This window comes from Rhyacophila brunnea, unplaced genomic scaffold (assembly GCF_057557595.1).
Source record: "Rhyacophila brunnea isolate RB1 unplaced genomic scaffold, BYU_Rbru_1.0 scaffold_12, whole genome shotgun sequence".
Lineage (NCBI taxonomy): Eukaryota > Metazoa > Arthropoda > Insecta > Trichoptera > Rhyacophilidae > Rhyacophila > Rhyacophila brunnea.
Window position 1 is genome coordinate 10,658,520 of NW_028232774.1, and position 15,542 is coordinate 10,674,061.

Genomic DNA, 15,542 nt, shown 5'->3' on the forward strand with positions numbered 1-15,542 from the left:
ACGGATAAATTATGCGATTGGCTGTACTGTAAAATAAAATACAAAAATTGCAATGTTCACAATAATTATTTAACTGGCAATAATTTTGTCTGACGTTTCAATTTCAACCCCAACTTCAAACTTCAGATTTCAAGTCAGTGTTTTCTATCGTACATAAGGTTAATAATAAATTATGAATTACTTATACTTATTGATTCTTGAAGATTATTTCCCTTAACCGACTGATTAGTTTAAAAATGTATCCGTTCTTCACCATCTTTCTTTCATAACCTCAAAGTATATTCTTCTCCACAGCTATGGCGCGAAATTTGGCTGTTAAATTTACCACCCTTGGCGGCATAGGCTTGAGCGGGTTCCTCGCCGGCTCTTACATAGAGAGAAAGAATGTTATGACGCATCTGCAAAACACACTAAATACAGATGCCAATGTTTTGGAGAGTATTATACAACCTAATAGATTTGGCTCTTTGCCTGGTTTGCCTACCATTGGAACAGTGTCAGCTGCTACACCCATTCCAGCCAGTGAAGTGATTGCATCAGGCCCACAAAGAGTAAGTTTTACCTAACTACTGGACTAACTGTGGTACTACTTGAAAAAAATCCTCCAATTTCCGTAATCCTATCTAATTATGGATATTTTTTATTCAGAAAATTTGATTTCTACCGGCCCACACATAAATTTCTCATCAAGGAAAGCATATTTTAAAAGTTTCTAGGCCAAATCATTTCTAATTTTACGCCAATGTTTAACCAGAAATGCATGGCACTCAACCTCATTAATTACTCACATACCTGTGTGCCCTTTTCTTTGCAATAATGGCTGCATTACACAGTACTCACATAATTCACTAGGTACGCCTCTAAGCTCCACTCCAATGTTTAATTCCTGGTTGTACGAGTCCTCTATGGATTGCTGAATAGCGATGGCGTTAAATCACTAATATAACTTTTTCTAGCCACATATTATATTCACGAATTTTCGAATTGAACCATATTTTATTGCACAACCAACGTCTTTGTTATATATCTATTTGTTTATACTTGATATTATTTTCTTATTAGAGCCTGACAAGCTGATTCATTATGACTATGTTGGTTTACACAGTATTTAATTGAATTTTAAAAACTAACTAACACTATCTGCAATTTGTAGTCTTAGTTCAATGAAAACAAATACATAGGTATGACTTACAAAGTTTTGTGTGCACTACCTTGATTTCAAACACAAAAACTGATAGCCAAAAATGAATGCAATTTGATAAACATTTCATGTAAAAACTACTAGTTAATTTCATCATTTTTACATGGGACACCCGTAGCTTCATTGTAAAGCGCATTGGTTTGAATCCCGTCATATTTTTAGAGAAGATTTTTTCCAGCAGGTATACATCTGAGGTTTTTTCAAATTATGTATGTTTTATTATTATATTCATTACTAATTGATCCTAACTCATTTTTTAGGTGTCCCAGATTATGAAGTATGGCTTTCCAGGTCTCGATAATGTACGATCATTTGATGATTATGTACTATCTTATGACCAGAAGCACCGCGTCCCGCATTGGGTGCTGGAACACATGACCAAAGAAACTATTAAGTCCAACGACACCATAGATAGAGCGAAGTGTGATTTCACACCTGATCTAAGCGTGCATGCATTCTTCAGGTAAATGATCTATCATGCATTCTCCATTATAGTTGTATTACCAACTTGACAATTTCGAAACAAATTTCACATAAAATCTTTTCTATGTACCCTGCTATTTTTTTAACAAATGTTCTTGGGCAATTTGACAAAATAATATATCATCATTGAGCCTTTAAAACCGGTTAGATACCGACAGCTATAATTATAGGTGAGGTGTTTTTAAGAATTAATACCTCGCAATACTCATATTTTACTGACTATACAAAAAAAATCTAAATGAAATTTTTGAGCGATGTTAAACATAACAAGGACAAAAAAAGTTATTCTAAAATTATTTTGACAAAATATGTCTACGTTCTACGATGCAGTTATTAAAATTCTCAGCATTTTGACCTCTGTATATGTTTGCAAACAGAATATAGCCAGTTTCAATATTAATATAATATGTTACCAAAGGCGCTTGCATACATAGTCAAGTGGCATGATTCTTCTTCTTCTTGATCCATGTCCACGTCTTATTTGAAGGATATAGACACCACGTGACGTTGTCCCAGAAACCCTGTCACTCGCCAGTTTTCTTGTGTCTTCCCATGTATATCAGAGGGTATACACCCTGTGGATGGTATTTAGCAGCCTTCAAGGGTGCCGGAATATTGTTGCCTTGAAGAACAGGCAGGCTAGATTGAAATTCTTTTGAGGCATTCGTACGACGTGGCTGAGCCAGATCCAATCTTGCTTCTTCACATACAAAGCGATAAGAGATAATGAATGAATGAATAAAGAGAAAATGCATGACCAATTAATTGATATGTTTATTCCTATCATTATTCAAACAATCTATAATTATAATATAAAAATGTGTTGTATTTAATATGAAGATTTAAAATTATGATTTATTTTTAGATCCCAAAATACCGATTATAAAGGATCAGGTTTTGATAGAGGACATATGGCAGCTGCCGGTAATCACAGGATCGATCAAAAACACGTTGATCAGACATTCTTTCTCACCAATATGGCGCCACAAGTAAGAATTTTTATATATCTTTATATAAATAATTATCATTCATTATCTGGAAATATGAAAAATTAATACAGTTGTGTACATAAGAAAAACACTTGTATATACATATTTGTTATTGAATTATCTTTAAATGATTGTACATAATAATGTGGTAACTATTAGTGCAACATTAATATGTATTTAACAGTTTATAGAATTATGCATATACATACATATTTAAATGTTCTGATCAAATGTCTCTATCAAATTTAATAGAGGTGCTGCTACCTAAACTTAATGGAATAATATAGTTACGGTAGTTATTCAGGTACATCATTTGAATCGACTGTAATTATTTACCTTTGTTTATCAATTTAACATTAATGATTTTCATTCCTTAAATCAAAATATGTACCTACATGTTTCTTTATTTATCTATAAAAATATGTGTGGCTATCGTTTTCAAAGCCAGTTACCACCACTTATGAATCTATATGTGATATTTCGAATCCTGGGTCTGGCAAGTACACATATTGTTTTTCAATTTGTGTGTGTCAGGGTATGGACCTAATAGGTTGAGCAAGTGGCTGACATCCATTTCTCGTAAAAAACAAAATCTGTCAATACAAACCTCCACCCTGTGGAGGCCCATATGATCCTATCAGGATCGGACATGGTCGGGATGAATCTATATTTTTTTTTTAAGTACTCTCCTTCCATCGTAACTATCAGATTCAGGTCCTTTTGCCATTCAAATAGTAAATTGTCCGTTATATTCCTTAGCCGCTATTTTTTATATATATCAACCAACTTTAAACATTTCAATTATTATTAATTTATTTTGCCATTCGCTATTTCTAATCATGTTAGTACAAAATATGTTTGCAAAAAAAAATTCTATTTGCAGTTAGCAGCAATATTCATGGAGTTGCAACCGATTATTAAACATTAACAGCGCCTGTACACGTGCATGGATTTACTTGCACCAATAGTGTGTATTTTAAACAATTGCGATAATAACTTACTGTTAACACGTAAAAGTGTAAACTGTCTCGCCAATCTCATTTTTCAAGAGAAAGCCAGACGCAATGTTGTCATTTTATGGTACTATTTGAGTCTCTGCGCAGTGCAGTTGATTGTTTTTCCGGTAGGTTCGCCACGGTCATTCTACAGCGCACGTGCAGATATCGAACAAATCCCAAGTGTCGCGTGAAAATTCAGAAGCTTCTGAACTTTTTTATTCAAGCATGCAATCTTGCAACTTGCAGGATAATACATGTTTACATGTGCATTTTCTTATTATGGCCGCGATAATACGTACTGTCTGCAGTAATTCCATGCACGTGTAAACATGATATCGTCTCTGTTCTGGCAGAACACACTAACTGGAGAATACTAGTTTTGAGTAATTTGACTTTGAAGTTGTTAAAATGTTTGAAATGGTCTATCATGTGAGTTTATTAAGTAATCGTAAAAAGGATGACTTTAAAATAAAGACTGTTTATTCATTAAGAAGGTTTCCAGACGGTAAAGTTTGAAATAAGGAACATTTTGGTATAACTAACTCAATATGTATTTTTTTCAAATTAGTGTCGTCTGCCAGAACAGTGACGATATTAGACTCATGTGCACATGATTTTATATAGTTACTTTTTCTTATTTTAATAGGTGGGTGTGGGCTTCAATCGCCACATATGGAACAAACTGGAGAAACATGTTAGGAAGCTGACAAAAGTATACTCAAATGTTTATTGTTGCACTGGACCTCTCTATTTACCAAGGTAAGTTATTCAACAATATCCAACTAGAACACCAGTGGCGAAAGGTGGAGGTAGGTTGTTAACATCCGACATAAATAGTGGACTCTAAACTTTGTCAGTCAAATGTATTTATTTTCATTGAATTAACAGCCGTATTCATACAGTTTCGAACCGCGCTCAACGCAGCTAGTGGTTTATCGGCCGAATAAGAAAACTATAAAAAATGCATACGTCACGAAGATGCGTACAGGAATGCGCACCAAACTTAAAATGGCGGCGATCTGCGTGATCTGTCAGTGTCACTTTAATATATGTCTAAAATTTCATCACAGCAAGCGTTTAGTAGGTTTAGTTCATCTTGATTGAAGTTAACTGCTCGTCGTCGTTGGGCTATAGATGGATTCATGATGGTAAAAATGCTAAAATTGTAAAAATGTATACAGATATCGAGGATCGATGGAAATATCAATATTGTCAATGAGCCCGCGAAGCTGTATTGCTAAGTATAAAATAAATATGATATTATACGAGGGTGGGTCAATAAGTCCTTAGAAAAGCCGACAGGTGGCGCGACTAGTACTGTAAGCGGTTTGTTTTCATGCAGCAGCACTACCGATTCAGTATGCTGCGAAGTTTCAATCAGATTGGTCGGGTTGTTGTGTGTTTCTCGTACATTTAAAAAAAAATTTGCTTGTGGAAAATGGAAAAATGGAAAATGGAGAAAATTGAGTTTAGAGCTGTTATTAAACATTTTAATATAAAAGGGTTAACAGCAAAGGAAATAAAAAATGAGTTGGATTTAGTTCACGGCATATCTGCTCCTTCACTTGCAACTATTTATAACTGGTTAAATGAATTTAAACGTGGTCGTACATCAACAAAGGATGAACCACGCTCAGGACGTCCTGTAGAGGTGACTACACCAGAAATGATCAATAAAATCCACGATATGGTGTTAAGTGACCGAAGATTAAAGTTGAGTGAGATAATTGAGGTTACAGGGATCTCAAAAGGTAGCGTCATTTCTATTTTACATGACAAATTGGACATGAAAAATATTTCTGCAAGATGGGTGCCGCGTTTGCTCACAGTCGACAATAAACGCAATAGGCTGGTGGCCTCTAAAGCCCTGTTGTCGCTCATGCAACGCAATCCGGATGAATTTTTTCGTCGCTTTGTGACTGTAGATGAAACATGGATATACCACTATACTCCCGAGACGAAAGAACAGTCAAAGCAGTGGATTGCGAAGGCAAACCATGTCCAAAGAAGGCGAAAACCGTAAAATCAGCTGGTAAGGTTATGGCTACTGTATTTTGGGATGCACGTGAAATTATTTTCGTTGACTATTTGGAAAAAGGAAAAACAATAACAGGGGATTATTATGCATCTTTATTGGACCAGCTAAAAAACAAAATTGAAGAAAAACGGCCTCATTTAAACAGGAAAAAAATCCTCTTTCATCAGGACAATGCCCGTGTTCACACATGTTTACGATTAATGGCTAAAATTGAAGAATTGAAGTTCGAATTTTGTCGACCATCCACCGTATTCGCCAGATTTAGCTCCCAGTGGCTTTTTCCTTTTCCCAAACTTAAAAAAATGGCTAAGTGGACAACGTTTTTTTTCAAATGAAGAAGTCATCGATCGGACAAATGCTTATTTTGAGGACCTTCCGAAAACTTATTTTTCTGACGGTTTAAAAAAAATTGAGAAACGTCTAACCAAGTGTATTGAGCTCCAAGGAGATTATGTTGAGAAATAAAAAAAAAATACAAAAATAAAAACTGTTTTAATGCTTTTTTCTAAGGAATTATTGACCCACCCTCGTAACAAATAAATTATTTAAAGTTCATGATAATTATTCATTTATAATTATTAAATTTATATGGTACCGTTTGTACATTTTTACACCTATTCACAACTTCAAAATTTTAAATTAATCATCCGGGAATCAAAATTTAAAAGTTGGTAATATCAGTCACGGCATGACGCGTATTACGTCAGCAACGTGACGTCACTGTTCAACAGTCTCTATTTAGGTTTATGCATGCAAATTTGCATTAAATAGCTTGAATGCAGTTAGCTGTTATATGCATACGCCAGTTAGACTACAATGTGTTGACAGTGTTAGTTTTTTGTAAATTCAATTAAAACTTGCCTAATCCAAGCGATACTAGATAATAGTCAAATAACATTCGTTTAATAAGTGCATAATTTTACATATTTTATAGATAAATTATTTTTTTATCGATTATGGATTGGTTAGGAAGGGCCTAATGAATTTTAAAAAACTAACCAACACCATCTGTAATATGTATTCTTAATTCAACGATTACAATATATAAGTGTGCACTATTTTTGGCGGATCGCCTATGGCATACCTAAACAATTATAGATTAGTTTAAAAAAGTATTTTAAAAACTAACCAGCACCATTTGCAAGTTGTATTCTTAGTACAATCAAAACAAATAAGTATGAGTGACAAAGTTTAGTGTGCACAATTTATGTTGAATCTTAACAGCCTACCACCACCCCTTGCCACTGTAAAACACCATCTAATATAGAGCGGTGAAATATGGAGAAATATTATCATCCTTCGTAACTTATTCAGTTATTACAAATGGTTTTGGTCTTTCTTCAGTAGGCACTGCCATGTTTTATCAATCAACTTTTCGTTTACAAAGTTTTTGTTACCTGGAATAATACTCTGCCGCAATGAGGTTTGATTTTTTCCATGCGTTCATGAAGACGCCGTTACAAACAAAAATCCTACTTTGCCCACTTTCATTTTGTGCTCACCTTCATCATAACTATCTTATTGTCTGAAAACTGCACCATACTAATTAGTCAATACCTCGTTTGCTGAATATCGTTTAATAACAATACGCCGACCAATGAACGACCTCGAATCAGTGGTGTAATCGTGCGAAGGCCCCCCTCAATATTTCTTACATCTTGCATTTCATAGGTGAAGAGTGTTTTACATAATATACATATAGTTATCATCATTATCAACGGAATCACCTCTGGATGAAGGCCTCCCGATAGCTTTTTATACTCTTCTTGGTCCCTAGCTCTTCACCGACATGTACCGTTTTAATATTTTCACAAAATTTTTACACAACATAATGTTTGCTTTTTAGAAAAGAATCAGATGGGAAGATGTATGTAAAATATCAGGTAATTGGTGCAAATACTGTTGCTGTCCCGACTCACTTTTACAAAGTGGTTGTTGCGGAAACCCCTGATGGACATCTAGACTTGGAGTCGTATTGTATGCCTAACCAGGCAATTCCTGATGAGACTCCAATCACCAACTTCCAGGTACTGTTTACAATAAGTATGTAAAAAACTAACATGTTGTGCAATAGCAGCTGTCCTAATCCGGATTTCTCCCTGAATGTCGACAGCTTTAAATACTTGGAGGTACACATCACAGGAAATAGTACTTTGTAAAGGGGGCTCGCTGTCCGTATGGGAATGACTGGAGCAACATTCTACTCAATGCAGAATGTCTGAGACTTAGTTAAAAACAAACCATGGCAAATTACAAGCCTCGGTAACCATATTACACTGAGCTTTAAGAAAATTGTTTGTGACGGAGACTAGGTCTGCAGTGGTATAACTTTAAGAGTCACAAGATAACAGTAGCGAAGGGTGGAGGTAGGCTGTTATGATGCGCCATAAATAGTGCACATTAAACTTTGTTTGTCATACGTATTTGTTTTTATTGAACAAAGACTACAATTTACATATCGTCGGTCTATCTTGTAAACCTCGTAAATCCAAATCAACTAATTGTTCAGGAGACAATAAAAACTGTCTAATTTTGGTTTTAAATGGAATTTCGAAATTTCAAAAATCCATTTGGTTACTTTTTAAATCAGCAACTGTATTCAGTAATTATTTTTAATAAATTTTCATTATACTTATTAAAAATAGCCTTTTTTGGATTTATGAGGTTTTCATACTTAGTGTATTTTGCCTTTTGATGAATTTAGAAGGTTTTCAGTCATAAAAACGAGTACTGTTTAAGACAATTGCAAATTAAGACACATTGTATAGTTTACAAAAATATCAAATGTAATGTTTAAACTTATTAACAATTTTACTTATATAGGTATATTTAAAAAAAATAATAAATGAACATGTTATTTTTTTTTAATGTGGTAGATTATCGTAGTAATCGTGAAAATTTTTCGACAAAACAGTCTTCAGTTCTTGCAGATCATGATGTTTCCTTGGTTTGATTTTAAGACGACTGGCATGTAGAGGTGAAAGGTCAGCAAACTTTTTAGGTGTGACGTCCTTGTCCTTTCTGTGAGGCAATCAATGACATTATTAATGGACAACGCACTCAATACAGTAGCTAGCAAGTAAATTCACGCACAGCGACATTCGCACATGTATAGATAGACGTCACGCAATTTCCATTATGCGATATCACGCATCGGGAATTGATAGCAATATCACCTTTATTGTAATGGCGTTAGAACAGTGTTTCTAGTGTCAATGTTCATTTGAGCGAACCCGTTTGAACCAAACCGTTCGGCAGACCCGACAAAAAGCATCAGGAATTTATAGCAATATCACCTTTATTGTAATGGCGTTAGAACAGATTATGCCATTTGGCAGACCCGACAAAAAAGTGAGTGTCATTTTTATTCCCAGATGCTTCGTCCATATTAATGTCATTGGAGGCAATACACTCCAAACATCTGAAAATCTTAATTTATACTGTATAGTGCCATTTGGTTCATATAATGATGCCCTTATATCAGTGACAACCGGATTACCAACTTTTTTTCCAGGACGAACACTTTTGATAAATTTAAAGTCAAATTTGTTGAAATCGTTGTGATACAGATATTCACTATAATATGGCTCTGGTTTCTTTCGAGCATTACGGCATTTATTCCGCAGGAACATTTATATCCTGCTTTTTTCAGGTACCTTTCAATGGTAGAATGCATCGAATCAACTGGTATTTGGGTGTGTCCTTTTTCTAATATCCTAATATCATTCATCATTGCAATATTCAATAGTGAATTTTCCATCGTCGAATTTCAATTTTGATATGTACAACCATCGCTATATAGGATTAGTTCTCTTCTGTCTGTTTCCGATAGAGATGGCAAAAACTTTTTTGATGCTTAACAGAACATGCTCCCATGCATGTTCTGTTTTTTTCCTTCCGAAATATTACTCACCTCTTTCTATATTTGCCTTCTTTTTTTCACTTTTCCACTCGGACTTATCTGCCTTGCATTCATTTTTTTTCCTCCTTTTCCTTTAAGTGTCCGTACTGATTTCCTGTAACGAATCATCAGTATTGGAATAAGGAACTAAATAATGGCTTTTTCACGAGATTTTCATAGTTTGAAGATCTGTCAATAGTCTCGATTATATTGTTTCCTGATAATTTTGCTAGTTGGGGTCTCACACTTATATTGTAAGAAGCTTCGTGTTGTGAATCATTCATTAAAACATTGTCATCGCTAGAAATGACCTCATATGGCGATGATAATGGAATAATATGTATGGTCTCATAATATTCCATTGGGATTATTTCTATATTATTTCCTTCCTTAGCAGCAGTTGTTTCAATTGTGTAATTTTTTATAATAATTAAATAATTAAATAATTTTTTGAGCCCATGACATCTGAAAACAGATTAAACTTTGTAAATTTTGCATTCACGTAGTAAGTGGGTACTTGAATGTAATTTGATTTGTTTTCTTTTCTAATTGTATGTGCTAATAAACTAAAATCATTGAAAACAACCAAACATCATTAAATATGCATGTCATGAAATTCTAACCTGAAAAAAACGTTCTATTGTAAATGTAACATTGTGTGCATATTATGGGAAATCATTATAAATAAAACGCTTACCTTAATATTTAATCTATATTGTATCAATATAAATTAATTCCTCTCGTAATATGATACCCAAAGTATAGTTGTATAACGAAACAAGACGAAGGTAATGTAATACTCAAGACACTGTGACAGTTCTCCATACGAAATGGCGGGATTACGGTATTTACGAGGTTTGCAAATTTTATTGTTGTATGGACGCGATTTACGAGGTTTTTGTGGAATGATTTTTGAAATTATTAAACGAGATATGGATATAAGAGTTTAACACATTCGTAGATATTCAACCATTCTAACGTATTCGCTCAAAATCTCATTTTTGACCAAAACGGGATTTACGAGGTTTACAAGATAGACCGACGATATGGTGTTGGTTAGTTTTTAAAAATCAATTAAACCCGCCCTAAACCAAACCACACGTGCAAATTGTGCACACTTTTTCATTCATAATTATTTGTTTTCGTTGGATTAAAAATACATACGTATTACACATATTGTTGGTTCATTTTTTTTAATTTATTAAGCTCTGCCTAGATCAAACTATAATAGATAAAAAATATTTTTCTATCTACAAAATACCTTAAGTTATGTGTGGTTTAATTGCATAATTTTAGATATTTTATAGATAGACAAGTACGTACATATTTATTCCATTATGGCTTGGTTTTGCAGGATTTAATTACATTTTAAAAACTAACCAACACCGTCTGTAAATTGTAGTCTTATTTTAATGAAAACAAATACGTATGACTGACAGAGTTTAGTGTGCACTATTTATGGTGGATCTTTACAGCCTACCTCCACCCTTCGCTACTGTTATCACGTTACTCCTAAAGTTATACCGCTGCACACCTAGTCTCCGCCACAAACATCTTTCTCAAAGCTCAGTACGTGGTTTCCATAGTTTGTTTTAAACTCAGTCTCAGACATTCCACATCAAGTAGAATGTTGCTCCAGCATTCTCATACGCCACTGCGAGATAATGCAACCTCTCATCAGAGAATGAAAAAAGATGTTGGACTTGGATCGGCCATGTGCTCAGCGGAATTTCAACCTGGCTTACCTAATCTCTTCAATGCAATCGAATTTCGGTATCCTGGAAAGCCACTATCTAATATTTACATAATAATTATGATTTAGAAGACAAATAATAATTTTTAACTATAAAATTCAATATGTGCATAAATCAGTGGGCTGCTTATAAATTGATAAAATTCACTTTTTGTGTAGCTCATAAAAAGTTCATGTTAATGATATACAGTCGAACTTGGTTATTACGAGGAAGATGGGACTGACTGAATTTGCTTGTTATAAGCATTACTCGTTATATAACATTTTTTGTGCCACGTTCTATTGAAGCATAGAACATAAAAAATCTGAAAACCATCGTAAAAATCCCCGAAACAAGCATGGCATTCATAAACAACAAAAGCCGTTTATTGTAATGAACACTGGTAGGTACCTACTGACTTCAGCTTGGATTTTTTGCATGAAATTTCAACCATATGCGTGGACACTAATTCAATTTTGTCGGCCAAAACACCAATTAGGTACTTAGACACTTAACTAGTGTCATAAACGTAATCCGATCCCAGCGGCATCGGTCTACGGTCGGATTTTATTGCTTAAGGTCGAAATGTTTTTAAACGATCGACACATTAACAGTTTTAAGAAAGTTTTTGACAATATTTTTTCTCGATATATCTGATAAGTAGCTCGTTATAAAATTAATAAATATATGGAGAAAATCATAAACTAAAATGTCAACGAATGTTTCCTCATTACATCCGTGATGATATTGAGAATAATAGAAGAGTATATAGGGTGGAACTCTTCTTCCTTCCTTCCCTCTTATTTCTAAATTATAAGTTGTGGGTTCGTCAAAGGGTGTATTTTATATTATATCTTTTAGCCGGCTTGCACATCACAACTCGCCTCATGACTGCATGTCGAATTCGTCGATGTGACGTTGTCGTCATCCACATAGCAAACATTGTCAAATGTAGCTTCGCAGATTGGTCGAATGCAACTGTTTCGTCTGAAAAAAACATCTGGCTGTTGCAATCGACATGTTGCATCCTTCTCGGGCTCCGAGTCGGAGGGTCGAAGTCACAAAGAAACACCTACGAATTGGTCATTCCTATACCGGCTCGCCGATCACCGCATCCAAATATCAATACGTTTCATAGTCAGACCATGTACCTAGTTCAGTCGAATAGCTCACTTGACTCTGGATAAGGCTTACGGCTAACTGCATTTATCCGTTTTCAGTGTGCAAGCAAGGCTACTGTAGTGAACTAGATGAATCAGATCTCTTGACGAAGCCAAGCTCGACTCAAGTTTGATAACTGAAGGACAAATATCGCCTTATATAGTTAAATAGGCGACCCCTTATCTGCCGTCTGTGTGATAACATTTGCTGCACTCTGTGGTGGAAGCACCCGGACGGTGCTACATGCGACATCCTAATGAGTGAAAGAGGAAGTATTCAAAGGCCCCCGCGCTAATTATTGTTACAAATTCATAGTTTTGATTCGTTCATTGTTTATTTCAGGTTCCACCGGAAACCATTGAAAAAGCCGCCGGTTTGATATTCTTCAACAAAGTGGATAGAAGTAAACTGTCCAAGATTAATGGAAGGAAACGATAAATCAAAAAAATATATTTAATATTCAATTAAATATTATAAATTATCATGAGCTTACCCACCATTGAAAGGATCAAACCAATTATATCAGCTTTGATAATTTGATGCCAAATATAAAAAATAGTTAATTCCTTATAATGTTATGGCATTTAGAGACAAAACGAGGACTTCAAATTAATGTTGATAAAAATTTTCCTATTATGTTCATCAATTTTGACAATAAAATGTGACAGCCAATTTGTTATTCCCTCCACCTTCCAATCATTTGTCTCCCGGGCACATTCCATATTTAGTGCCAATTCGACCACCGCTAGCATAACATTAAACAACAACAGAAATACAGGGTGACCCACCATGCGAGTGACTAAAACCGATTCAGACGAAACAAGTGTGCGAGTGAATGACCCGGAGTTCGGGAGTCTTTCCAGAAAAGGAGGGAGCTACTGTAGACTGGGAGCGACTAGGCTTGTGTACAAACCGAATCCAGAGTGAAAATTCAAAAAAGATAAATAAAATATTATATCTTTTCATCTAGTGTGAGCTGTGGTACGTGTGATGATATCTGAACCTTATTTATCTCACCAAAACATTATATCGTCACCGTTCAGGCAAAAGTCACCAACCCTAAAAACACAGTTTTGAGATATCGCAATTTGAAAGTTTGAAAATGTAGGAAAAATCAGATTTTAATGTTTTTAAGGTTTTATCTACATTAAATTATTTTCTCATGTCTTTCAGGTAATTTTACTTTTTGATGCTAATTAAAACATCTGGAAGGTTTTGAAGGAGGCAAGGTAGCTCAATTATGGTTTGGTGACTTTTGCTTGTTAATAATCTGAACAATGTTAGCCAAAAGAAGGATCAGTAAATCTCACCATCCATAGTATAGTGACTTTTGCTTGTATATTTATAACGAAGGATTTTTTTTTTTATATAGTCAATAATGTCTATTCACCTATAATGACTTTTGCTTGTTAAGATTTTATCGAAAGTCATTTAGTGAAAAACAAATAATTCGGATTTAAGCAAAATTTTACTAACTAATGTACCGTGGTGAGTTTTGCATCTTAAAGAACATAATTTTACGCTTCGGATGACATACTCAACTCAAAACTGCCATTTTCAGGGTTGGTGACTTTTGCCTGAACGGTGACGATATGAAATATTATTTGGCTGCAACAAACTGCTATTTGCTTATGTCAGCAGTGTGGCATTCCATTACCTACACATATACGCTGAATTTTATTTTTTATGATACCATATCAACTTGATTCATAAAAGAAAGGTCAATTCATCATATATAAATAACTTGTTCATGTGTTTGTGAATTTACAGTTATCAAACTGGTGATATGACGATTAATATTGTCCTGTGACAACACTTATACATTGAAGTGTATTTGGTCCACTATTCTTCTGTGACAAACGGTTGGAAAGCCCTATTTGTGTGAAAAATACCTATCGCAGACTTGAAAAACGTGGAAAGTGTTCTAAGTTTTATTTTGTAGAAATTCATTTCAGGAAAATATGAATCCTCTAACAATACCTGTTAGGGTTGCCCGCCTTCTTTTTATGATGTCGCTTTTCCATCCAAGCTATATGTTGTCAACTCAGCGGACGTAAAAGCTATTGATGGCTCAGTTCCATAGTCAAAAATTTCAAGTTTTGAGTTATGTTAGCCATTATATTCGTATATCACTCCTCTTCAGTTCCACAAAATTACAACTCCAAAAAATTACTAGTTGTCCTCGTACGGCCGACATTTTTCTCACTTTTCTACAAGCCAGTATGGTGAGTCAAAACTTTGATCAGCCATTACTCAAAGTTACTAATTCCTAGTTGCAGTACTATGGAACTGAGCCACGTAATTGAAATATATATAAATAATTATACATCACTTGTTAATTTATTAATATCGTCCAAATTTTACTTGCACATATATTATAATGTTGCTACCTTTATTTATGTGCGTGGCATTCAAAAATAATAATACCTACTTACCACTTAATTATGTTTTATTTATTCAAATACTTAATTTTAAAAATGTTAAAAACCAAATTCATAGGTACGAATTTTCCATAAATCAATATAATAAATTATTGTATTTATCTTATAATATGTTACAGTTATATGTATATACTTGTAATACAAGTATTTTGTAAATCTTGAATATAAACATGACATCTTGTAATTAAAATGTATAAATGTGGTGTATAACATTATCACATTACGCAATCAAATTGTTTTATTAAACCCCATATCTGGCGTAGCCAGTCATTGGGTGTAGCATAAATAATACAGAATACATTGTTTTAAAAAATAATTAAACTAGAGAAAAAATAATTATTTTGTTCAATTGAAAGATGTTCTCCAATCTTTTGCATGTTTATGCCATGTCAAGCTTCGTGGGCACCAAAACCCAACATGGGTCTAGGCCACTTCCAGGAAACATTTCCACTCTCTATCATGATGCTCCCTCTACTGCATCATGTATATACTGTCACTTCCTATACTCCTGCAGGTCTATTCTTAACGGTAATCACGTTTCCGTTATTTTCATTGTTACAAATTAACACGGAAAGAATTCTATACACTAAACGGTTA

At 34.2% G+C, this 15,542-nt stretch overlaps 1 protein-coding gene across 2 annotated transcripts; it reads left to right on the forward strand.

Moving 5' to 3' along the window:
• The first annotated feature begins 40 nt into the window (after nt 1-40).
• Nucleotides 41-13,174, forward strand: EndoG (endonuclease G, mitochondrial). Of its 2 annotated transcripts, none has more exons than XM_085960777.1 (7): nt 41-158; nt 295-551; nt 1,462-1,664; nt 2,550-2,673; nt 4,318-4,430; nt 7,556-7,736; nt 12,847-13,174. In XM_085960777.1, the coding sequence occupies exons 2-7, from the start codon at nt 297-299 to the stop codon at nt 12,940-12,942; spliced, it is 972 nt and encodes a 323-aa protein (XP_085816903.1). In that variant the 5' UTR covers nt 41-158; nt 295-296; the 3' UTR covers nt 12,943-13,174. The 2 variants fall into 2 exon arrangements, with proteins under 2 accessions (XP_085816903.1, XP_085816904.1); XM_085960778.1 differs by having other exon boundaries at nt 59-133.
• The last annotated feature ends 2,368 nt before the right edge of the window (nt 13,175-15,542 follow it).